The following is a 24,695-nucleotide window of genomic DNA, read 5'->3' on the forward strand; positions in this document are numbered from 1 at the left end:
TTCCTCCTCCCCAAATACACACCAACACCAGGAAGGTAGCCCACAAGTCTTCCTTAAGCGAAGGGATTGCAGTTGACTCGGAGGCCTGGGGGTGGGGGAGCGGCAGCTGTTGGAAGAGCCTGTGCTCCGCAGGGCCCAGGGAGGGGTCGGTGGGGGGTTGTCTGCAGTGTCTTGCTGGCCCCTTCACTGGCCCCCAGCGCCCTACGAGTGCCCGGGATCCCCAGGGACATCAGGGAGGACTCCGGGCTGCCTCAAGCTGTCACAGCCCTTTTCTGGAGCCCGCCCTCTCGCACCCCCTCTGGGTGTCTGTACCGACTCGGGTGGGGGGGGGGGGAATCCCTCCAGGCCAGGTGTACTGAATAATGCCCGTCCCCTGGGCCCTGTGGCCCTCTTTTCTCTTGGTCCCCACGTGAGCTCCCTATTCACTTTTGTAGCTGCCAGATGTCTGTGTGTTCCTTCTGGGGAGGGGTGCTTCTGGAAGACCCCCGCCAGGGATGAGGGCTCGGACCCCATGTCACTCCAGGGCTTGGCCCAGGGCCAGACCCAAGCAAGCCTTCAGCCCACAGACAGATGACTGCCCACCTTCCAGCCAGCCTCCTGCACGCCCCCCACCCCCACCCAAGGGGCCTGCGCTAGGCACGGGCCTTGGACTGGGTCTGTTAGGCCCACCGTGGCCCCGGAGCCCCCAGCTTCCCAGCTTGGGGCATATTCTAAAAGTCAGACTAACCCACACTCCAGCCCTGCTCCCGCCGGAGGGAGGCAGAAAGCCGGCCCTGTTAACAAGGTCGGGGCCGGACTGGGCCGAAAAGTGCAGGCTCGCCGGACAAGACTGGGAAACTGAGTCCAGGGAGGCCGCGGCCCGGACACAGTCCCCGGGGCGGGGCGGGAGAGGCCGGGCTCCGCCAGCGGCCCGGCCCGGCCCCAGGGCCTCCCGCCGCGCGCTCCCGCTCCCCGCGGAGGGGGCGCCCCGGGCGGCGGAGGCGGATGTGGGCGGGCGGGCGGCCGGGCGGGGCGGGCGCGGGGCGGGGAGAGGGCGGGCCGGCGGGGCCGAGCGCGGCGGGCGGGCGGCCGGCCCAGCGCAGCCGCGCAGCCAGCGCATCCCGAGGAGCGAGCCGGCGGCCGCGCACGAGCTCCGGGCCCGGCGGCGCGCGAGGCCCGCCCGAGCAGCGCCCGCCGCGGCCTCCAGACCGGCCCCGGCCGGCCGGCCCGCGGGGATGCGGAGCAGCGGGCGCCGGAGGCCGCGGCCCGGCTAGGCCCGCGCTCTCGCCGGACGCGGCGCCCGGTGAGTCCCCGCCCGTCCGCCGCCCGCCGCCGGGGCCCGGATTTCCTCCCCGCGGCCGGGCCGCTTTGTTCGCCGCCGTTTCGGGCCGGGGCGCGGGCCGCGCGCGGCCGGAATGGTGGCGCGGGAGCAGGAAGTGGCCGAGCGCGGCCTGGGCGGGGAGGGCGCGGGCCGGGCGGGCGGCGGGGTGGCGGGCCTCCGGCCCCGGCCCCGGCCTCCAGCATGACCTTGGGGAAGCGGCTCCGGCGGGCGAGGCCCGGGCCGGGGCGGAGGGGTGCGGCCGCACGCCGGGGGGCCGGGGTCGGGGGTCCGTGGCGGCCGAGGGCTCCCGGGGCGCCCGGCCAGCGGGGGCCTGGCGCACACTGGGTGCTCGGGGGCCCGGGGAAAAAGACTCGACCCGGCTCTTGTTCAAGTTTGTGGGTGGGCCCTTGGAAGGGACTTCATTTTCCCATGGACAAAAAGTTGTCCGTGGTGGCTGGGTGCCCAGGCCCTCCCACAAAGGACTGCAGCCTTCCTGGGCCCTGAGACTGGTCCGGGAGCTGGGTGGGTTCCTGAGTGCTGCCCACCCATCCCAGAGGCTGGGGCTCCTGGCCCAGGTTGGAGGGATCCCAGGGCAGCTGGTGAACTTGGTGGGTGGGATTGGGTCCCGGCAGAGCTGGGGTTGTGGGCCTGTGCTCTGTGGCCGGCGGAGCCCCCGCCACTCCCGACATTCACCCCTGGCCCCCTCCCACCTTGCTCAGGCCGCTCCTGGCTGCCCTGGGCCTCTGCTCCAAGCGAAGAGTGGGGTGCATTGGTGGGGCTTGGTCCCCTGCCCCCCCCAGCTGAACATCTAGTTCATAAACCAGTGATTTGGATGCCAAGGGAGGGGGCCTTTCAGAGCAGAGATTGTTATTTTTTTGGAAGGTCGTGACTTGAACAGTCATAGCAGTAATTCACTTTCGTGGTGAAGGCGCTGGAAAGACCGAAGCCGCGGAAGCAGAGGTGCCCTCCGAGCCGCCTGCCCGTCAGAGGCGACCCAGGCCCCGGCTCGGTGTACACCTCTCTGCACAAGCGCACCGCCCTGTGTGTGCACAGATATATTTTTACACGCGGGGCTCTCGACAGCTGTTTGGCCCTGTCAGCACCAGACCCACTTGGCCCCGTGGGGGTGGGGGCCCCGGCCAGAGGTCTTTGAGTCCAGCCCTCTGCCTCCAGGCCGCGCCCACTGGAGTGTCACCAGAGCCCCCTGTGCCTGCCAGGCCGGCTCTGGGCCCCATCGCTGGTGGTGCCTCCTCTGTTCTTCCTTGCCACACCTGCCCGTGGGCCCACTGAGGGGGCCAGAGAGCGGCTTCCCTGTCCTTATATCAGGTGCAAAGGGATGAGTGGGTCCTCCTGCCCTTCCAGGTTTAGCCCAGGATGAACAGTGCACAGCGGCTTTCTCCAGGAGCCCAGTAAGGTGGGCTGTGGGAGATGCACGTAGTGAGTGTATATGTATGTATATACCATGTCAGAGGTACTTAGGGGTCTCTGCTCAGCCTGAGGGTCCCAGAGAGGAGTCTTTTCAGGCCTGCCCTCATGAGTGCCTGACTGGAAGGGTAGCGGAGGACTGCTCGTGGGGAGAATGCTGTTTCCCAGGATGCCCGGAACTGGTGATGTGGGCACTGGGTTTTGAGGGGTGCCTAGGAGTTCGTCCAGCAGGGGAGCAGTGGGGTGGGCCACACAGGATCAATGGCCAAAGTGTCTGCTCACGAGGAGGCTGCTGGTGGGCCCCCGAAGGGCGGGTGCCGGGCCTCTGTGTTTGTACAGTCCCCCCTCCCCGATTAGTTGCCTCCTGAATGCTCTAATTATGGGTCTGTAACCACCCTGGACGGGGTGCTCCTCACAGACAGGACTCGTCTGAACCTCTCTTTGTCCCCAGTGCCCAGCGCTGAGCCTGGCAAAACCAGAGATGCCTGGTCCATGTTGGCCGAATGAATGAACCGGATTCAGGCCGGCGGGGGCACTGAGGTTTAGGAGGGGCCTGGGGTTTCTCTGGATTGGGTGTGTGAGGGGTTTCGTGTCACCCTGGAGGGCTCCGGCTTGTCTGCAACAGCCGCCTGCACGCCTGGCCCTGCCTTCTCCACACTGGAACTCCTTCCCAGTCTGGGGAAGAGAGGAAGAGGCCTGGGTCCTGCTCGGGAACCCCCGCCTCGGGGCGGGAGCACCATGGACGGGGAGACCTGGGTGCCCTCGCCAAGGGACGGGGGAGGGCAGGCGGTGTGGGCCGAAGCAGTCAGGGGGACAGCCTGGAAGAGAGGGCCTTCACTGGGTCGGCAGGTTAGGGAGGCTGGGATATACCACGGGGGGTCTTTTGGGGACAGGGGTCATTGGTACAAAGGTCAGGGGAGGTGGGGATGGTCAGAGAGGGGGACAGTGAGCTCTGAGGGCTTCGGGGTGCGGGAGGGGTGGTGGCAGGGGGGCTTACAGCCCAGGGGGGAGGGCAGGCCTGGCCCAGGGAGCTGTGTGAGTGACTTGGGATCTGGAGCCAGGGTGGGAAGGCTGCGTGGGGGGCGGCAGTGGCTTGAAGGCTAAGGGGGATAGGTCGTGTGGGAAGGTGCGCCTGGGCTGAGACCCTGGGTGCCACGGGTCTCTTGGGCGAACCTGAAGCTGAGGAGTGTTCCCGGGCCCAGCTCCGTCTCACGCTTCCCTTTGCTTCTTCCAGAGGCTGTTGGCGGCCCGCTGGGCGCGGGGCGGACCCCGCTGAGAGGCGTGAGAGTGAGGTCTGGGCTGCGTCGGCCCGCGGGAGCCACGGCAGCATGAACGACGTGGCCATCGTGAAGGAGGGCTGGCTCCACAAGCGAGGTCAGTGCCCGCGGGCCGGCCCGGCTGAGGGCCCCGAGCTGGGCCCGTGGCTCCTTGGGGGCTGGGGGCGGACTGGGCTGTGGCTGCCGGGCCTGCGGGGCCTCCCTGGACTCTGGGAGCAGACCAGGGCCGGTTCCAGGGCCCAGGGTCCCCATGGCCTGGGGAACACAAGCCCTGCAGGGCCTCCTGGGTGGGAACACACACCCCAGGCCGGTGTGCAGCCTCCTGGCCGAGGCTGCGGGCGGGGAGAACCACCCGCTTTCCTGGAAGGCAGCGAGGACTGGGGCCCATCCAAGGCCTGGCGCGCTGGCGGCCCAGGGCACTGCCCGAGGGCTCCTGAGGGCAGGGCAGGGCTGGCGGGCCTGGCCCAGGGCCAGTCTTGGCAGGGCTGTGGGCAGGAGGGGGCTCCGCACTGCCTGGGGCCTGGCGTGGGGCGGGCTTGCACTGGTGCTGCCAGGCTGCCTGGCCTGACCCCCCGCCCAGCCTGCCCCCTGCTCGCCCATGTGCCCCTGTGCCCAGGGAGGGGGCTCTCAGGAAGCTGGTGGGATGGAGCTTGGTCCCGGGCGCCTCACCTTGCAGCCCTGTCTGCCTCACTGCCTTCTGTCCCGGAGAGGCTGGACAGGCGGTCGGGGGGCTGGACAGGCTTGGTGTTGAGGTGTCTGAGGCGTCTGGGCAGGTCATGTTCTCCTGCTCCAGGCCGGGGGTTGGCTAGTCACCACCCGCTCCCCCAACTTCCCCTTCCTGCAGATCGGCTCCCTCCCAGAGTTCTGGCCGCTCCACACTAGCTAGCCACTAGCCCCCCACTCCTCATGCACGCCCCCCAGGGACGCTGTCCCCTCCCCACCTCAGGACCCCTCAGGCTGCTGGGAGGCGGACCTCGGCACAGGCGGGCACCCGCGGAGCCGCCCCTCAAAGCAGGCTGGGAAGCACAGGGGAGACGAGACGCCGGGTGCTGCAGGGGCGCAAAGCCGGGGTCACGGATGTGGTCAGCGTGAGCTTTCAGAGCTCGCTCCGGCAGCGGCCCGGGGCACGGTGCTCGGCCTCTGGATGGAGGTGGGGCAGCTGCAGGGGCCTGTGGTCCGTGGCCGCCCCCCCCCCCCCCCCCCCCCGGCTTCCTGCAGCAGCCGGCCATCTGGGTCCCCTCCGCCAGCGCTGACCCTTTCCTCGTCCCCGCCCTCCGGCACCCCCGGCACGTCCCACCCTGTCTCCTCCCCTCGTCGCCCTCTTCGGCATCAGGGCTGAGCCTGCCCCGGGTCCCTGTCTTGCCCTCTGCACCTGGCGGCAGCACAGACACACCCTGGGATCCAGGGCCTCTGAATCCTTGGCAAGCGTTCGTCGACTGACTGACCAGGGACTGACCTGGGAGGTGTCGGGGGTCAGGGCTCCTGGGGGTCCACTGGCCAGCCCGGTTCGGGTAGAAGCGCCCCTCTGCTGCCTGGGTGAGTCTGAGAGGGCCCCTCAGGGTGTATGCCTTCCAGAGGGGTGGGGGGCGTCCAGGCAGCGCCCCGTCACCGTGTCCGTCTCCACGGGCAAGTGCGTCGCCTCCTCAGGCCTTGGTGTCCCCAACGGGGGGCCAGTGGGGGACGGGCCCCCGGCCCCCGGGCAGAGCGCGGCCAACTGCAGGCCTGACAGGTCCTGTGTCCACACTGCCTCTGGCCCACGTGCCCGCTGGGCGGTGTGTTGTGTGGCGGGGCGCTCTGGCCGCTGTGGCCCAGGAGGGGCCCGGGTCCATGCCCACGGCCCCCCCCAGTCCCCCCGGGGGACCCCTGTGTCACCACCGTCTTGTTCTCTACGTCCATGCGTCTTCCACAAATCTGTTCTGCCCCCAAGTACGGGCTCTTCCTGTGTGCTGGGCTTTGGGGTGGAAGGGCAAAAAGGGCAGAGGTCACGGCCGGGGTGGGGGGGATCAAGGATGACCGCGATTTGGGGCTGGAGGGCTGTGGCGGTGCGGTTTCTCAGGCCACGGGGGACTCGTGTTTCTGTCCTGGGGGGTTACCTCCTGGGGGTCCGCAAGCGGGCGGCTGTGCACGTCCAGCCCCTTGGAGTGGGTGGAAGGGGGCGCTGTCAGCCGCTCCTGTGTGCTCCGCCCGTCCCAGAAGCCTCCCCCGCCTGCAGCGCCCTCCCACTCCCCTGCCCTGTCCCCACCTCTCAGGACCGGCCGGAGGAGGATGCTGAGGCCCCCCGTGGGGTGCCTCTGTGGAGTGGGGGCCCGGGCCGGGAGTGGCAGGGGGCTCCACCCTCCCCACCCCACCTCCGCCACCAGGGGCCTGATTCTGAGTAGGGGTGCTCTGACTGTCCTCCAGTTCCTCACAGACCCCCGAGTGCCCCACGGTGCCTCTTGTTACGAAGGTCAGGGGGCTGCTGCGGGCCTGCGCCGCCCGCTGCGCTGTCTGCCCTGTGTCCAGCCCCAGGCCGGTGGGCAGAAGGCAGAGGCACTTTAGGGACTAAGCAGAGAGCTGAGGGGCGGGCAGCCAGGGTCCGTGTAGGACAGACCCCCGGGCCTGGCTCCTTCCCCTTCCCTTCAGGGACTGCATCGCTGACAACGCGTGCTCTGGCCCAGGGCAGCCGAGCAGGCAGAGGAGAGCCCGCCTGACGGCCAGCGTCCATCCCTGCCCTGCAGCACCCAGGCACAGCCTCCGGGCCTCTGCGTCCCCAGGCATCCTGGGGAGCATGCGGCCAAGCTGCTAGAGGCTGGGAAGGATGAGGGTTGGGCCGGGTGGGGCTGCAGGTACCGTGGGCAGGTCTCCTGAGAGACACCTGCACGTCCCGAGTACGAGTGGGTGTCCCAGAGGCAGGCCGGCTTCCTGAGCAAAGTGGGATGCCCCAAGTGGCGGGCACACACCCCCAGCCATGGTGGACACCACGAGTGGCGGGCAGTTGCTTCTCAGCCCCAGCCGCGGGTGCTGGGGAATGGTGGGCTCATTGTGGCTCACAAAGGCGACTTTGCAAAGATTCGGTGTTTCGTGTGCATTGTCCGGATTTTTCAAGGTGGACCGCTGAAAAAACAAGCCCTCCTCCGGGAGGCAGTCTGCCTGGACTTGGCCTGCAGTCCAGGAGGAGCCCCCACGCTGTGGCCTGGCAGGCAGGGGCAGAGAGGCAGGTGGAGAGCTGGCCTAGGGGCACGGGGTTCCCTGCCCTTCCTGGGTCTGGCCCCCCACTCCCCCACTGGGGTTCGCCTGGTGGGGCCCCGTGTTCCTTAGGCTCGGGGTCAGGGGGCTGGTCCTGGGGGCGCCTCAGGCCTGCCTCTGCCCCGACCCCAGCCCGTTGCTGGCCCGAACCTTCTCCTGGTCCAGGCCCTTGCCAGCTCACTGAGCTGCTTCCAGCAGGGAGTGGGCTTCTGGGCCATGCTGGCTCCTCCCCGGCCCCACCTCGGGCCTGGCTGGTTCCTGCCTCTGGCCCCCGCCCTGGGCTTCACCGGCTCCCTCCGCTGGCTCTGGGCCAGAGAGAGGGTGGTCCCACTTGCCGACAGCCTCCCATCCACCACAGGCCTGAGCTTCTCACGGGGCGGGGCTCTGAGGGTGCAGCCCAGTTCCCCTCTAGGAGGCCACAGTTCTGGCCAGAACACGGGGCTCGTGGGACCCCCAGGGGAGGGGGGCCGCTGCCTGTGCCGCGCGCCTGGCTGGAAAGCCAGCTGAGCTGGGCCCCAGGCTCCATGTCTCTGGCCCAGCGAGGCGGGTCCAGCTTCCCTCCGGGTCTTGCCATGGGGGCCGTGGCTTTGGCCGGGGTGGTCCCCTTGGGCCGCTCTGAGCAGACAGCCAACACCAAGGGTGGGAGCCGGCGCCTGGGCGGGGCCGTTCCTGGAGGGGCGCCCCCAGCCTGCTGGTGGTGACCCGGGGCCGGGGCGTGTGGCTGAGGCTGAGGCCCGCGGGCCGGTGTGGGGCCGAGCTTCCTGTTTTGTGAGCGGGCTGAATTTTCCCTTCAAAACAAACAACAAAAGAGGAAGCTCGGGCGTCCTTGCGCTGGGGGTAAGGGGTCATCCCCGCCCCAGCCCCGGGTCCCTAGACTCAGACGCTGCCTCTGTCTGCTTCCTGGCCCTGCGCTGGCGAGCAGGGAGGGCCCTGGCCCCTGGGAGCACAGCATGTGCCCCTACGTGGTCCGGGAGGGCGTCCTGCCCACTGCAGTCCTCGGGGCAGCCTGGGCCGGGTCGCGTCAGGCCAGTTCCTAGAAGTGTGGTGGGGGTGCAGGCGTCCCTCCTGGCCAGGCTCACGGCCAGCAGCTGCCCTGGGAGCCTCGCGTGACTGCTCCCGCGGGATGGGTTCCCTCGGTGTCTGCCCATGCGCCTCCCCCCGGGCGGGCTCCCCCCCAGACCTGGCCCCCCAGCCGCTTGGCAGAGGGCCCCGGGTTCCAGCCCGCGTGCGCCCCATGCGGCCACGCCTTCCCTGCCTTCCCGCCTGCGTCACGCGGCTCCCTAACCGTCAGAAATAACAGACTCCTGTCTCAGGAATGTTGGAGTTGATGGGGGGGCTGGTTACGTGTGCCGTTGCTCTTGCCAACCTGGGGCCGTGGGCTGGGGTCCCCGGGGCGCTGGCTGTGCACCAGGGCTGAGCCCCCTGAATCCCGGGCTTTGCCCGTGGGGCCCGCCTGCCCCAAGGCCTCAGTGGGGTCCCCACAGGGTCGGGGCCCCCACACGGGGCCGGCCTCTCAGAGGAGCCCTCTGGCCACGAGGATCTGCTGCTCTGCCCCGAGCTGGAGTGTTGGGTGCGTGGGGAACCTGAGTAGGGGCTCTGAGGAGCTTGGAGGGGATGGGGCCAGGGTGGGCGTGGCCGGGCGCGGGGAGGGTGCAGTCTACTGGCCACAGAGGGGGGCGCGTGCCCCGGCCCTGCCGCCACCCCTGGCTGGCTGTGACGGGCTCCATGCTGGGGAGCGGTCGGGGGCGGGCAGCTGGGCGGCGGGGGCCCCGCCCCGCCCCCAGGTCCCTGACCCCTCTGCCATGTGGGTGGTGCTCTCTCTGGGGGGTGTCGGTGCTTGGAGCCCCTTGGCCACGGGGAGGCTGGGCTTGCTTAGACGCCCCCTCTGAGCACCTGGGCCAGCGGGCCGGGGGCCGTGGGCATAGGGCAGGCCCAGCTGCCCCCCACCTGCCCCCCGGGAGCCATGCTGCCCGCCTGTTCCCTCCCCTTCCCTGCCCTGGGGAGCCTGGCAGCTTCCTGGGTTTGGTTGGGTCCATCCTGGGTTCTTGGCTCAGGGGTGAGAGGTGTGTCCCTAGAGAAATGTTCTGGAAACCCAGCACGTGTGTGCATGTGACTCTGGGTGGCCCTGCCCGAGGGCCGGGGCCTGTGATCCACAGGCCAGCCCCTGAGGGAGGAAGCTGTGGAGTGACAGGCTTGCAGGCTGCCCGTCCCCCTCCCATCCCAAAAGCATAGACCCCCAGACGCCCCTGTGACCGTTCGGCGGGTGACGTGGGTAAAGGTTGTCAAGCTGCTGGGGGACAGGGAGACGAGAGGCGGGGCGGTGGGCTGGGCAGGGGGCGCAGTGTCCCGGGCAGATGTCCCGAGACGGAACCGGGGTGGTTGGGGCTCAGGACGGGCCGGGGTCAGGGCGGCCACTTACTCTGGCCGGTGTAGCGGGTGACATGTGGTGCCCAGGTTGGAGGCGGGGTTTTTGGAGAGGGTGGCCAGGCGGGTGGACATCCAGGCCGGGTGGGCGTGCAGGCAGGGCAGGGGTGGGTCATGGTTGGCGAGAGGCCCCGAGGCCGGCGCTGCCCTGGGGCAGCGGGAAGCGGGAGGGCAGCCCCTGGGGCCTTCTGCTCTGTCTCCGTGCGGGGCCCAGCATGCCCCCTGATGGCACCCCTGTCTCCCACCCTGCCTCCCCGCGTTCCTCTGCAGTCCGTGCGCCTTGGGCCCTGCCCGCTCAATGTCAGAACCAGAGACCTCACGGCATCTCAGTTAGCGTCCAGGAGCAGGCCCGGCCCAGCAGCGGGACCTTGACTCTGGCCCCAAGCTGCCTCTCTGTGACCTTGAGAGCCCTTGCCTTGGGCCTCGGATTCCCCCTGGAGCGGCTGGTCATGGCGCTCCCCCTTCTCTGCCTGCGGGCTGCCGGGGAAGGCTCAGGACCCATGTGGGGGCACGCCCTCCCCGCCCCCCTGCCGCCGCTGGGCTGGGGCTGGACACCCGTCCTCTCCGCTCCTCCGAACTGCCCATTCTGTCTCCAGGAGGACCTTGTGAGCACCGCGTCCCCAGGAGCAAGGAGCCGGCGGTGTGGTTTGCGCGGCAGACCCGGGCCCCGCTGGGGTGGGCTGCGCCCCCTCCCTGGCACCGGCTCTCAGCGTGTGCTGACTGTCCGTGGCTGGGTGTCCTGCCGGGGGGACGGGGCCTGCGGATGTGGGGACGTGACCGGGTGCGGGCCTGGCTGGGTGGCACGCAGTAGCTGTCACTGGCCGACGGGTGTGGGGCAGGGGCAGCGTGCGGGGGCCGCCGTCAGCTGGCGCCTGCTCCCCGGGCCTGCTGGGGCTCGCTCCGCTCTGGCGGAACAGCGCGGTGCCGCCTGGCCCCCTGCCAGCCGCCGCCTGCCACCCACCACTGCCGTGGCAGCGCGTTCATCCAGCAATTTCCCGAGAGCTGGGGACTCAGGACCCCTCGGGGGCTCGGGGGGCTCGGGGTGGGGCTCGGAGAGCCTGAGACCTCTGGCAGGGGAGGTTGTGCCTGAAGCTGGCTTGGGTACTGGGAGGCTGTGCGCTGCGTCCCCGGGGCCCACAGCTCAGGTCTCTGCCTCTGGGTCTCCTGCCCGGGTACCCTGACCCACAGCGTGCTGGGACCTATGCTGGGACTCACACTGGGAGACGTGCTGGGGGATGTAGGGGGTTGGCCATCAGCGTGCGTCTGTCCTGTCCCCGAGCCGGTCCCCGGCCCGGCTATGGGAGGCCAGCGATGCTGGAGGGGAACCCCCCTTCCTTGGGGGTCCTGTAGCTGCTTCCTGGGGATGAGCTGGCATGGTGGAAGGTCGCCCTTGGCAGACCGTACTTGGGGACACTGGGAGGCCCTGGGCGGGCAGGAGAGGAGGGGGCCCCGCCCTGGGCTTCCCCGTCTGTCCCCAGCACTGCTGGGGGCTGCGTGCGTCTGTCCTGCTGTCCCCCCCACCGTCGTCGGCCCCCAAGTGTCACGGCCAAGAGGACCGTGTGCCGTGGCCAGGCCCTGGGCCAGTGGCCCCACTGCGTCCTGTCTGTGCCGAGCTCATTCAGATGCAGGTCACAGCTGGTGGCCTCCGAGTGACCGCCTGGCTGGACGTCTGCAGGCGGGAGCGTCCCAGAGACTGAAGAACGGGGTCTGTGTGTCTCGGCCCTGGCCTCCCCCCGCCATCCCCGCGCTGCAGCAGGGCTCCTGCTCCTGCTCCGGGGGTCTGTGTGCCCGGCTGCTGGGGGCCCGAGGCGGGTGCGGGGAGAGGTCGCCTCCTCCTCTGGCTGTTGCCTCCACTGTGGGCTGCCTGGCCCCCCGCTGCCCCCCTAGCCCCGCCCTGGTCGGGTCCCAGAGCCCACGTGGCCCTGGCGGTGGGCTTGTGGGGGTAGAGTGGGCAGGGGGTGGCGGGGTCTGAGGCCCAGGCTGGGGCATGGGCCGTCCTGCCGGCGGCCCGCATGGGGTGCGGCGCTGAGGCCCATGCTGGGCACCGTGGGGGCGGCAGCATTTGGTGAATGAAGATGGATCTGGGGGCTGCTCGGATGCGGCGCGCATCGCTCTCCCCGCGCACTTAGCGTCCCGGGGAGCGGCAGCTGGCAGGACGGGAGGCTCTCCATCAGGGGCCGACAGCTCCAGACTGGCACGCAGGCGGGTGGGGCGGGCGGCGGGCGGGTGGTGGGCGGCCCCCAGCCAGCTCGCCCCCCCCCCCACCCTCCTCCCCCATTGCTGGCACAGGCTGTCGAGGGGGCCCCAGCCCTGGGACAGGAAGCACCGTGCCGGCCACCTCCCCTGGGGTTTGGGTCTCAGGACTGGGTGGGCACCTGCTAAACACTGCTGGGGTGGGGGCAGGTCACCAGCCGCCTCCTGGATCCTCCCGGGTGGGTTAGCAGTGTATGGGTCTGGAGGAGACCCCTACCTGTGATCCCTGGGGAGGGCAGGGAGCGGCTGCAAGCCCCTCGAATGCCCCAGAGGCCCAGGGTGGGGGTGGGCCAGGGCGGAGGAGCGGGCGAGGGGAGGGGGTCTGGGCCCTGCCCAGCCTCCAGGCGGCCGCGTGCAGGAAAGCCTGGCCCCCTCCCCTCCACTGCCCGGTGGCCCTCTGCCAACGTGGGCGCCTAATTAGTAAGTTCTCCGCTGTCGTTCAAACTCCTTGCTCGGCAAAATGGAAATGAAATGTTTTTTCTGTGTGTCAGTATGAAAAATGGCAGTCGCTGGGACGTCACAGAGGACATCTGCTCTGGTTCTCTGGCGCGAGCGCCCGTGTACGGCTGATGCTGCAGAACCTGGGGGAAAACTTTCCCAGCGACCTGGGTGACCCGTGGGTGGGACACAGGGCCTTCTGTGCCTGGCTTCACGACGGCACGCTGGGCTCCCCGGATGGCAGGAGGGTTGTCACACGGGCAGGAGCTTCTGCTCTGAGCGCCCACCCTGGGGGCCTGCTGAGGGTGGGCTCGCGTCTGCCAGGCAAGCCTGGGTGTGGTGCCGGCCACTCGGCGCTGGACGCCAGGCTCCTGGAGGGCTCTTAGGACTAGGCTGGCCTCCATCAGGTCCAGGTGCCCACCTGACCCCCTTTCCAACACAGGCCAGGGTGGGCTCTCCATCAGAGGTGGGCGCTCTCCCGCAGCAAGCCCCGCCCTCCCGGCCTGCCCTCCACCCTCCAGGGTCCGGGTCCACGCCCGGCCTGGCCCTCGACCCCCGGGACGAGGGTGTGCGGGCCTGTGGCCCAGCCTCAGGCCCACGCGCCGCACCCACAGGTGAGTACATCAAGACCTGGAGGCCGCGCTACTTCCTCCTGAAGAATGACGGCACCTTCATCGGCTACAAGGAGCGGCCGCAGGACCTGGAGCAGCGCGAGTCGCCCCTCAACAACTTCTCCGTGGCCCGTAAGTGTGTGGCGGCCGGGGGCAGGGGTCCTCGTGCGTCTGCAGCCCCTCGTGGGCCCCCCCAGCCTTGGCGTCTGGGCCGCCAGCCCTAGGGAACCGATAGTGGCTGGTTTTGGCTGCGGGGGTCTCTGAGCCGACGCCCGGGGCTTGTTGGGGGTGGAGTGCTCCCCACCCGCCCCGGAGGTGCCAACGGGTCTCCTAGGGCTTCTCCCCAAGGCCCAGACCCGAGGCAGGCCGGCGCGCACCAGCTTCGGGGACCTCTGCCAGCCGGGCACAGGTTCTCAGAGGCCCCAGCCCTGTGTGGGCGTGTGTGCCCACCTCAGCGGGGCGCAGGCTGGGTGGGTGCGGCACTGCTGGCCTGGGCGCCTCAGGAGGCTCAATGGACGGGCACGTTTTCTAAAGCAAGTGCTGCCGTGGCCTCGTGTACCTGCGGGGGGAGGGCAGGTATGACCCTACCTGTGGCGGGGGGACCCAGGCGTGAGGATGGGTGGCCAGGCAGGGCCTCCAGCGCAGGGTGCTGTGCCCAGGGCTGGCCCGGGACACAGGCCTGGTGAGTGAGTGAGTGACGACTTGTTAACTGGCAGACTCCGGGGCCCGCGCACCTGCTGTTGGGGCGCAGAGCACAGTCCGGGTCCCACCCCGGGCTCCCTCGTAAGCCCCCCACACTCCGGCTGGCTCCGCCCTCCCTGCCACGAGCCCTGGGAGCCGGGGGTCTGCCAGCTCCCCCACCACGCATCAGACCGGGGTTCTGGTGCAGGATGGGGGGTGCGTGTAGGACCGTGGCCCATGCCCCAGCCTCTGCGCCTGCAGATCCCCGGGTGGGAGCCAGCCTGGTCCCTTGGTTGTCCTGCCCCTCCCCCGCCCCCCGCTGCTGTACCTGGCCCTGTCCATGCTGCAGGGGAGGCCTGGCCAACACACCCCACCCCAGGGCTTCTGGTGGGGGAAGCAGAGACCCTGCCTCCACCAAGGCCCTGGCTGGGGGCTCCTGGGGTGCTTTACCAGGGCCTGGCTCCCCTGAGCCCTGAACCCTCCTCCCAGGCTCCTCAAGCTTCAGCAAAGCAGGGAGAACAGCGGCGGGGGAGGGTGCGGGGAGGAGGCAGATACCCGTCCTGGAAGCTCCGTGGCCACACAGCTGGGCTCCCCATGGGGCCCCCTGGGCTGGGCTGGGGGCTTCGGGCCTGGAAAGGATGCTCCAAGGGGTGGCTGCCACCTCTGGGGGGAGGAGGTCCCTCGGGAATGTTCCCCGAACCCAGCGCAGGGGAGTGTGGGGGCTGTCGGGATACACACGGGAGGAGGGCACCACCCAGAGGGACTTCAGCAGCAGGTGGGGCAGGGGCCTTGAGCCAGGCCTTAGGCCAGCAGGAGCGGGAGGGCTGGGCGGCTCCGCAGGGGCCTCTGCGGCAGGGGCTGTTCCCTCGGGAGGGATTCCCGGGGTGGGGGGTGAGAAGTCAGGCCCTGGATGGGTCAGCCGCCTGGGTCCTGGGGACTCCTGGTGGTCTCTGATGGGCTGAACGAGCTGGAGGTGGGGTGTGCGGACCCAGCAGGCTGCCGCACAGGTTTTCCTCCCTCTCCTGCCCCGGGCAGACGTGGGCCCCCAGCACCCTCCCCCCCAGCCCCCCGCCCTGGTCCCCAGCCTGGCAGACTGCTCCTTGCTTCCTTGCACTCGGCTGGGCCTGGCGGGGCCCCTCGCGGTTGCCAGGTCCTAGACACTGGAATGTCGGAGGCCCCTGCGCTGGCCCCAGGCCCCCTCCTGCCTCGCACAGGCCGGGCTGGAACCCAGCCCCCTCTGGGTCCCGGGCACACCCACGCTCCTTTCCCCCTCCTGCCTCGAACAGGCCGGGCTGGAACCCAGCCCCCTCTGGGCCCTGGGCACACCCACGCTCCTTTGCTGCAGGTGTGAATGCGTTTGGGGCACGCGCGCTCCAGGTGTGCGTGCGCTCCCAGGCCCGCCAGCCCCTTTCTACCTCTGCGTGCACCCGGGGGCACGGGCAGCAGGGGGGGGAGGCTGCAGCCCAGGTGGCCTCTGGGGTGGACAGGCCGCCGCTCCAGAGAGTGAGTCATCACGAGCCTCCGTCCCTGGCCTGGCCCTGCACTGAGGCAGGGCGGGGAGCCCGCTGGTCCTCTTGTGGCTGGGAAAGCGGTGGGATGTTCCTGCTCGGGAAGCTGGGGAGCTGCTCTCCCATGAGGCCTCCTCCCCGCTGGCCCGTCCTCAGGCCCCCCAAGTCCCCCACCCTCCTACTGGTTGAGGACCACGTCCTGGGCAGCTGGGGAGCTCAGAGACCAAAGGACAGACCATGCAGATGAATCTGCCCAGCCGCATACACCCCCTCGGGGGCACCGCCTAGCTCTCAGCAGAGTTCCAGCTGGAAGGGGCGCTTTGGGCCCCCTTTTACGGGGTGGGAGACTGAGGCTTGGAGAGGTCTGGCCTGCGGCGGGTGGGCCAGGACGCTGTGCAGACAAGTGCTTCCTGCCCCTAGAATGCCAGCTGATGAAGACAGAGCGGCCGCGGCCCAACACCTTCATTATCCGCTGCCTGCAGTGGACCACAGTCATTGAGCGCACGTTCCATGTGGAGACGCCCGAGGAGCGGTAGGAGTGTGGGCGCGGTGCCAGGGAGGCCCCGGGCCCTGGGCAGAGCCCGGGGTCTCACCTGAGCGTCCCACAGGGAGGAGTGGACCACCGCCATCCAGACAGTGGCCGACGGGCTCAAGAGGCAGGAGGAGGAGACGATGGACTTCCGGTCGGGCTCACCTGGCGAGAGCTCAGGGGCCGAAGAGATGGAGGTGTCGCTGGCCAAGCCCAAGCACCGCGTGGTGAGCCCCAGCCCTGCCTGGGGCCCTGCGGTCACGGGCCCCCCACACCCCCCCTCCCAGCCCCTGCACAGGAGCGGGGGAGAAACGCTGGGTGCAGGAAGGCCTGGGTACTGTTAGCCCGTTCCCCAAACCCCAGGGTTCCCAGTAGGGGCACACAGCCCTGCAATCTCCCTTGAGCCCTGGACTCCCAAGGACCCCCCCACCCCGCCCCCACTGCCCCAGCCTCACTGTGCTTGGCCCCGAGGCTGCCTGTGGAGGCCCCGGCCCCCCTCAGCACTGTTGGGCTGCCAGCAGTCACTGTGCTGCCCCCTGACCCTGGCGCCTGCACGCTACCCTCAGACCATGAATGAGTTTGAGTACCTGAAGCTACTGGGCAAAGGTACCTTCGGGAAGGTGATCTTGGTGAAGGAGAAGGCCACAGGCCGCTACTATGCCATGAAGATCCTGAAGAAGGAGGTCATTGTGGCCAAGGTAGGGGCTGGGGCCGGGGTTGGGGTGGGCGGGGCTGGGCTGGTGGCTCAGCAAGGCCTGTCTTCCAGGACGAGGTGGCCCACACGCTCACGGAGAACCGCGTTCTCCAGAACTCCCGGCACCCGTTCCTGACGGTGAGTACCCCCAGTGCCCCTGGACCACCTGGGGGGGCTGGCGTGGACGCGCAGTGCTGGGGACCCTAGCCCATCCTCCCTGCCAGCCCGTCCTCCCTGCCAGCCCGGCAGGCTCAGAGCTTAGCCGATGGTGGGCGGGCCTGTGGGAGGGGCAGACGGCGGTGCTAGGTGTGGGCGCGGGTGCACAGAGTGGGCAGGGGCTCCAGCTTCCCTCTGTCCTGCTGAGACCCTGGGAGGCCGCACTCCCTATGCCCACCCTTCTGCATGGCCTTCCTGGGCTTCCCCCGGGAGGCTCACGGCAGGCGGTCCCTGTCCTGGGGGAACTCGGCCCAGGAGGGATGTATCGAAAACCCCCAGCCATCACCAGGCCTGGCTGGCTGTGCTCCCAGGTCAGCGGTCAGGCAACCTGGCCAGCCACCAGGGTCTCGTCCCTGGGACCACTGTGGGCAGCACGGTGTCCGGTGTCTTCTCTCCAGGGGAGGGAGCTGAGGAGCGGCCAGATGGCTGCTGCTTTTGTCCCTAAGACATCAGGCGTTAAGAGCAGACATTGTGTTTGTCTGCCCAGACTTACTCAGGAGCGTGGCTTTGCCTCATCCGCGTCATTTTCCCCTTCCCCTCTGTCTGGCCAGAGGATTGTGAGGAAAAGGCCAGGCTTTGTCACACCCTTCACCCTTCATTGGGTTGAGTACTGGCCACCTCAGGTCCTGCAGAGATCCGGACATGCCCGCTGGCTCTCCCTGGGGATGGGGGATGGAGCAGAGCGTGGGGGAGAGTCTCCGTCTGTATCTTCGTGAGCCAGTGGGCCATCCCATCAGAAGCCTTTCTTTTGAAGTGAGGCTGCCTGTGGTTTGATGCATGAGGGCAGTGGGTCGTGTCCTGCAGGGGAATCTCCACGTGGTCACTGGACCTGCAGCTGCTGGTCCTCTGGTGTGGACTTTGGGGCAGCTGGGGGTCCCCCACTCCACAGGGCAGATGCCCTGCCCAGCCAAGGGCCGGGTTCCAGCTCTGCTTCTCTTGCAGGCCCTGAAGTACTCCTTCCAGACCCACGACCGCCTGTGCTTCGTCATGGAGTACGCCAACGGGGGCGAGGTAGGGCCCTGCTCCGGGTGGCCCTCTCTGAGCCCCGGGTGTTCCGGGGGCCACCCTCCCCACTCCCCGTCAGGTTAGGGTCTCCGCCCTGCGGCCCTGGCTGAGGTCGCTGGCCCTGCTCAGGCTTCTCGTCCCGCAGCTCTTCTTCCACCTGTCCCGGGAGCGGGTGTTTCCCGAGGACCGGGCCCGCTTCTACGGCGCGGAGATCGTGTCGGCCCTGGATTACCTGCACTCGGAGAAGAACGTGGTGTACAGAGACCTCAAGGTGGGTGGGGCCGGGAGCTGGGGGCGGGGCTTGGGAAGCGAGCGGGGGCGGGGCCGGGGGCCGGGGGTGGGGAGGAGAACTGGGGCGGGGCCAGGGAGCGCGGCGGGGGGTGGAGGGGGAGGGGAGCGGAGGCTGCGCCGGGCGCCAGGTGGCCCGGAGGCTGGCTGAGCTGGAGGCCCACTCCCGCAGCTGGAGAACCTCATGCTGGACAAGGACGGGCACATCAAGATCACCGACTTTGGACTGTGCAAGGAGGGCATCAAGGACGGCGCCACGATGAAGACGTTCTGCGGGACCCCCGAGTACCTGGCCCCTGAGGTGCACACTGCCGCGCCCTAGTCCCCGGGTCCCGCCTGTCCCCTCTCCCGCCCCAGGTCTTCGCGTCTCCTGTGCCCTCTGAGCCCGTGCCCTGCACCCCCAGGTGCTGGAGGACAACGACTACGGCCGGGCGGTGGACTGGTGGGGGCTGGGCGTGGTCATGTACGAGATGATGTGCGGCCGCCTGCCCTTCTACAACCAGGACCACGAGAAGCTCTTCGAGCTCATCCTCATGGAGGAGATCCGCTTCCCGCGCACACTCAGCCCGGAGGCCAAGTCCCTGCTCTCGGGGCTTCTCAAGAAGGACCCCAAGCAGCGGTGAGCCCCGCCCGAGCCGCCCTCCAGCTGCCTGTCCCCCAGCACCCCCAGGAAGTGCCCAGCCGGCTTTGCTGGTGGCCGTGTGTGATGTCCTCGGCCTGGGCTGGCCCAGGCAGGGCGGCCCCTCATACCTGGTCAGGAAGACCCCGCCCGGCTGGTAGCTCCTGCCCACCTAGTGCCCTGCACCTGCTGGACTTTGCCGTGGAAGGGGCTGCTTTTGTTATTTGCTGCCTGGCAGCCAGCGTCAGTCTGAGCCCTGGGCCCGGCAGGCACGACCGGTCACCTTGGCCTCCGTTTCCCCCTCAGGCTTGGTGGGGGCTCTGAGGACGCCAAGGAGATCATGCAGCACCGATTCTTTGCCAGCATCGTGTGGCAGGATGTATACGAGAAGAAGGTGCGTGGGGCTGCACCCCAGCCAGCTCGCCTGCTCACCTGCACCTCTCACACCTGCTGACCCCCACCTGCTCACACCCACTCATATCTGCTCACACCCCCATCCACATGAGGAGGCTTTCGAGGATTGCAGCAGCATGCTTCCTGCACATGTGGTTCTCTGCTTTTTGCTCTCTGCGGGACCCACGAGCTCCAGGCCCTGGCCCGTGCTGGCAGCGTGGCTCACAGACCCAGGAAGGTGGTCCCTAGGCATACTAGGTGTCTCTCCTCAAGCCCACTTCCACCCTGTTGGCAGCGTACCCTTCCTCTGCAGGCTACACGCAGCCAGCTGGACCTCTCCCTAAGATGGGGCTTCCCGACCCTGCCCCTTTCCAGCCAGGGTCCTGCCTCCTGAGGGCTCTGGTGCCAACCCTGACCCAAGACCCAGCTTGCTAGTTGCTACTAGTTCCCAGGCAGTCCTGACCCTGGGCCAGGGTGGAGCACACGGGGTCCTTTCTCCCTCCCATGAGCCTGGCCCTCTAAAGTTGCCCTCGAATCCTGTGTCATGGTGGGTACCCTGCAGCTGGACGCTGCCTGGTCACTCTGATGCCCGGGGCCAAGAGTGAGGTGGGTGGCCCCGCAGGTGGGTCCCTGAAGGGCGAGGTCCGCCAGGGCACCCAGGCAGGGGAAGGCCCAGCCACAGGCTTGTCTCCCGGGTGGGGAGCTGTGTCCAGGTCCAGGTGTGCCGGGCAGTGTGGAGCAAGGCTGGTAACCTGCCCCCCCCCCCCCCCCCCACAGCTCAACCCGCCCTTCAAGCCTCAGGTCACGTCTGAGACGGATACCAGGTATTTTGACGAGGAGTTCACAGCCCAGATGATCACCATCACGCCACCCGACCAAGGTGAGGGTGGCCCTCCCTGCCGACCCCTCCTCTCGAGGCAACAGAAGTCTGTTCAGCGTTTCATTGGGCGGCTCCCTCTGCAGGGTGGGCGCCAGGGCCGCAGTGCCCCGGTCCCGGGATCGTGGGGGTGGGGGTGGGGGTCACTGAGGCTGGTTGTGGAGTCTGGGAGGTGAGCCCTCGGGGCCTGCCTCAAGTTCCCCCGGTGTCCGGGAGCTGAGCTGCCCCTCCTGTCCACAGACGACAGCATGGAGGGGCTGGACAGCGAGCGGAGGCCCCACTTCCCCCAGTTCTCCTACTCGGCCAGCGGCACGGCCTGAGGGGCCCGCTGGGCCGAGCTCAGGACACCGCCGCAGGCAGCCACATGCTCCAGACGACGCTTCGGAGGATTGGGAGGAAGCCTCGCATGGAGGATCTGTATTTAATGTTTTTTATTTCTGGATGCGTTTGGATGGAACCACACCGCCCTCCAACACAGATGGGGAGGTGCCCCATGCTGTGGGCAGGGCTGCCCACACTGGGGGCAGAGTACCCCTGGCCGGCCAGTTCGGGGAAGACGTCCTGCGGTTTCTCTTAATTTATTCATCCAGTTCTCCAGATGCGGCCTCGGCCTTCGGAACAATTAGATTCCTGTAGGAAAACCAGGACTTCTGCAGCCGCGTGCACATGGGTCCCTGTGGGCCCTGCGCGTGGCCCCTCCATCCGTCCATCCGGCCAGCTGTCCCCTGCTGCCTCTGTCTCCCCCAACCCCACAGCCCTGGAAGCTGTCTGACTGTGGGGTGCTGGCCCAGCCCCCTCCTCGCTCGGGGAGGAGCTGAGTGGAGGCTGCAGGAGGGCGGCCCCCAGGATCGGGCCAGCCGGGGCTCCGGCGAGATAGAGGGGCCGGGTGCCACCTGTTGCTGTCTGTGCGTCCTGGGGTTCCTGATCTCAGGAGAAAGCCCCCCCTGCACCCCTGTCCCACTGGGACCGCCTCCCCGATGGCTCCCCGGCAGCACTTGTCCCTCTAGAAGCTTCACTCCCTGCTGTCGCCCCAGCCCCGCCCAACGCCTTCTGCAGGGGCTATCGCTGCGCCCACTGCACCTCCCGGCCAGACGCTGCGCTGCCCAAGGCGTTTTTTTTATACTCAACTTTAGTATTTTTACTATTATGAGACTTTCCCTCCAAATTCTTCAATAAAAATTGCTTTTCAACTCGTGGCTCGTTTCGCTGGGTGGCTGGCCCCCTCGCAGGGCGGACCTGGCCTTCCTGCGCCCAAGGCATCCTGCCTAGAGGCCCGGGGATGACTTGTGAGGGAAGGTGTCCCCCACCCGCCTCTGGCAGGATTCACTGGGGGGTTGGGCGGAATGCCTTGGCTGCCTCTGTGCCCACGGCTTCACCCTAGCCCCACACCTCAAGCAGGCCACCCAGACTGCACAGCTGTCTGACCAGCAGCACCACCCATGCAGCAGAGAGCTGACCATCAGGATGGACCGAGACCTTGCAGGGCCCACTGCTGGCTAGGACAGACACTCCAGCCACCGCCAGGCCCTGGGACCCGAGAGGCCCAGAGGACAGGCTGCCGGGGATCACACGGCAAGCCTGGGACAGCTGGGAGAGGGCCCAGGGTGTCCAAGCGGCCCAGCGGGACTAGTCTCGGGCGCCACCTGGTGGGCGCAGAGAGAAGCTGGCTGCGCCGCACCGGCCTCCGAGCGGGACCATCCGGCACCTGCGGGGAGGGGCGGGGCCTCGGTTCTCCCCTCTAGTGGACTCCGCCCCGAAGGTGTGGGCTGGACGTTCTGGGGGGCGGGGCTGGCGCCTGGGCCTGGGGACGGGGGCGCAGGCATCTCTCTCCTCCAGGCTCCGGGACAGGTGGCCCTGGCAAGGCATTCCTTGGGGTGGGGGGGCTGCCCGCTTGTGCTGGAGGGGTGCCTTAGAGAAGTGTGGGGTGCTGGAGGTCAGTCCAGGCCTGGGGGTGCCTCTACTGCTGCTGCTAAGTCGTTTCAGTCATGTCCGACTCTGCGCGACCCCATAGTCGGCAGCCCACCAGGCTCCGCCATCCCTGGGATTCTCCAGGCAAGAACACTGGAGTGGGTTGCCATTTCCTTCTCCAATGCATGAGAGTGAAAAGTGAAAGTGAAGTCGCTCAGTCATGTCTGACTCTTCATGACCCCATGGACTGCAGCCTACCAGGCTCCTCCGTCCATCGGATTTTCCAGGCAAGAGCACTGGAGTGGGGTGCCACTGCCTTCTGGGGGTGCCTCCCTTAGGGCCCAGTTCTGACAGGCTCTCAGCTATTTCACTCTAGTACGCAGCTCCCTCGGAAACCACAAACATGCCAAATGTTACCTGCTAAACATGCTTTAGATCAATTTCAGAAACAAAAAAACGTGCTTCGGATTGGAAGCCTCTGCACTGTTGCTGGGAATGCACCATGGCACAGCCCATGGAAAACAGTACGGAGGCTCCTCAAAACAGAGCTGGAACCACCACGGGACCCGGCAGTCCCACTCCTGCAAATATGTATGTGCCCCAGAGGGGTGGAAGCAGGGTCTTGAGGAGGTGTGCATTTTTAACACCATAGAAAAGGGGACAATGTGGAAACCAGACAGTACATCAGTACTTGATGACCCCCAAACTTCAAGCAAATGGTACCCCAACGTGGCCAGTGTGGTGTGGAAACCAGGGGTGGATGCCTTTGAAGCTGAAGCTGGGGCATGGCGGGGGGCAGCTGGCCAGGGAGAGGGGCTCGAGCTGTCCCTTCCCATGGGACCCCCTTGGGAGACACGGTGGTGGCCTCAGGGACATTCCTTGGCCTGGGACAGGCTTCAAGGTCATGGGCATGGACACAAGAGCAACCTTACTCTGTGTCCCATCCAGGTGGGTTTGGTCAAGAGGGGATGAACCGAGGGCGAAGACCCCAGAACATCCGGACCTTCCAGGAGGCGGGGCTGTGGAGGCACCTCCCCAGCAGAGTGGTGGGGTGCGGGGAGTCAGGCACCTCGGGGAGAAATTCCACAGGGCCATCCTGTCCTGGCCAGTAAGGCCACAGTAGACCTGGAGGGGCCTGGTGAATCGTGGCCCTGGAGCAGTGAGGCCCAGCAGGGCACCCTGGCCTGCAAGGGAGGCTGTAACGCCCATGTCCCACCCTGTCCTTCACCAGGCCGGCCCCCCAAGGGACAGGGAGACAGGAACAGAAGCGCCTTTAGCATCTGGGGTGCCCACGTGTCGGGCCAGCTCCCAGCTCCCAGCAAGGGGCCGGCCAGGCTGGGGTGTCGGAATGGCACAGGGTCGGGGCCTTCCCTGAAGGAGATGCCAGCCCAGGAATGTCTGCTCAAAGATGGCTCATCGTTCAACAGACTCACCCAGCCCTTCCCTCTGACTTTGCCTCTCTCTACTCGAAGTGGGTTTCTTGTCGACAAGGGGGCTGGCTGCTCTCGCTGTCTTGAGGGTCTTCACGCCCTGGGGGTGCCTGGCCCACATCCAGCAGCGGGTCGGGGGTGCCTGGCCCACCTCCAGTGGTGGATCCGGGGTGCTTGGCCCACCTCCAGCGGTGGATCGAGTCGCGGCTGAGCCTGAACACCATCGTGCGGCTCTCCTGTACGCCTCGCTGCTTCTTTATGCCTTCTTTCCTCTCTCTCTGCCTCATTTTGGATTAATGACTGTTGTTTAACATCCCATTTTCTGTCTTTTATGGCTTATTTCTATTTCATCAGCTTTCCCACTGCTGTCTCTTTTCAGTTCCAGGACCCAGGATCCCATGAGGAATTCAGAACAAGTGCTCTCTGCAGGGAGGACATAACTATGGCCTGGCTGCACTTGGACCTCGGTCTGTAACTGACTCACCAGCCTGCCTTTGAGACCCAGCGATCCACACAGTCCTCAGATCGCACACCTCCACCTCCCAGCTCCCTGCTGCGCTCACAGCTTGCCATCACGTTCAAAATCCCCAACATACATTATTCTTGTTTTCAACAACTGTCTTTTTAACATTTTAAATATCCTTAGTCGGTAAAACACATGTCGCGTTTACTGCTTCTGCCAGGCTGGTGGCATTCGGTGTGTTCACGTGGTCGTACCACCGCCACCACCACCTCCAGAAACGTTCACCTTCACAGACCAAACCTGTTCCCCCTCACCCACTGCCCACCTCCGCCCCACCCCCTGCCCGTCTCCGAGTGGACTCGCAAGACCGTCCTGTTGTGGCTGGCCTACTTCCCTCGGCTTGACATCCTCTGGGTCCGTCTGTGCTGTAGTCTGTCAGGCTTTCCTTCCTTTTGAAGGCCAGACCCTATTCCACTGTAGGGATGGGCCGTGTTGGCTTAGCCCTTGCCCCCAGATGGACGCGTATTCCTCTGTCCTCTTGTGAACGGCATTGCTGTGAACACAGGTGCACAGGCTTGCTTCTCTGCAGGGTGTTTGCCATAGGTGGGAGCGCTGGGTCACTGTGGCGCTGTCCTGACGCCGCCCCGCCTGCTGTCCACAGCCGCGAACGGGGCTCCATGTCCCCGCAGGCGCCCTGATGGGGGCGAGGCCACTCCTCCCGATGGTGACCTGTGTCCCCAACGATGAGCCATGCCGAGCCTCTCTTCCCCAGCTCGCTGGGGTCATGGTCTGCAGGTGGACGCGCGGACGGAGGTGACCCGAGGAGGACAGCCGACCGCCGACCAGGGCTTTGTACCATGCTCCCGGGGCTGAGCCAGGCGGCCCCGGAGTGTTCTCAGCTCAGAAGACCCGTGACTCACTTGTGACCCCCTTTCTTAGACCTAAAGCCCCTCGCAGCGCTCCGCCTCCCTGCTCCCGGGGTCCCAGGCTCCGCCCATGGGGGCAAACCCTGCCCTGGCCAGCCCCCTAAGGATCGCGGTCACCTGACCCTCCAGCTGCTGCCCGCCCCAGCGCACCTCCCGGCTCTGCCAGGGCCTCCGGGGAGCCAGGCTGACAGCCCATGGGCTCCTC

General features: G+C 67.7%; 1 protein-coding gene across 2 annotated transcripts; it reads left to right on the plus strand.

Annotated features, from left to right (window-relative positions):
* Positions 1-1,074: 1,074 nt before the first annotated feature.
* On the plus strand, positions 1,075-20,953 carry AKT1 (AKT serine/threonine kinase 1). 2 transcript variants are annotated; one of them, XM_070477714.1, is made up of 14 exons: positions 1,077-1,282; positions 3,960-4,099; positions 12,957-13,085; positions 15,563-15,674; positions 15,751-15,898; positions 16,238-16,369; positions 16,438-16,503; positions 17,524-17,592; positions 17,732-17,857; positions 18,047-18,175; positions 18,279-18,493; positions 18,800-18,887; positions 19,664-19,766; positions 20,004-20,953. In XM_070477714.1, the coding sequence occupies exons 2-14, from the start codon at positions 4,054-4,056 to the stop codon at positions 20,081-20,083; spliced, it is 1,443 nt and encodes a 480-aa protein (XP_070333815.1). In that variant the 5' UTR covers positions 1,077-1,282; positions 3,960-4,053; the 3' UTR covers positions 20,084-20,953. The 2 variants fall into 2 exon arrangements, with proteins under 2 accessions (XP_070333816.1, XP_070333815.1); XM_070477715.1 differs by lacking the exon at positions 16,238-16,369 and having other exon boundaries at positions 1,075-1,282.
* Positions 20,954-24,695: the final 3,742 nt, after the last annotated feature.

Source organism: Odocoileus virginianus, chromosome 16, assembly GCF_023699985.2.
Source record: "Odocoileus virginianus isolate 20LAN1187 ecotype Illinois chromosome 16, Ovbor_1.2, whole genome shotgun sequence".
NCBI classification, from domain to species: domain Eukaryota; kingdom Metazoa; phylum Chordata; class Mammalia; order Artiodactyla; family Cervidae; genus Odocoileus; species Odocoileus virginianus.

Excerpts from the sequence above, each read along its gene's own strand:
- AKT1 (XM_070477714.1), top strand. The coding sequence starts at position 4,054 with ATGAACGACGTGGCCATCGTGAAGGAGGGCTGGCTCCACAAGCGAG. Across the intron at positions 16,370-16,437 it reads AGGAGGTCATTGTGGCCAAG|GACGAGGTGGCCCACACGCT; the intron begins GTAGGGGCTGGG and ends CCTGTCTTCCAG. Across the intron at positions 18,888-19,663 it reads AGGATGTATACGAGAAGAAG|CTCAACCCGCCCTTCAAGCC; the intron begins GTGCGTGGGGCT and ends CCCCCCCCACAG.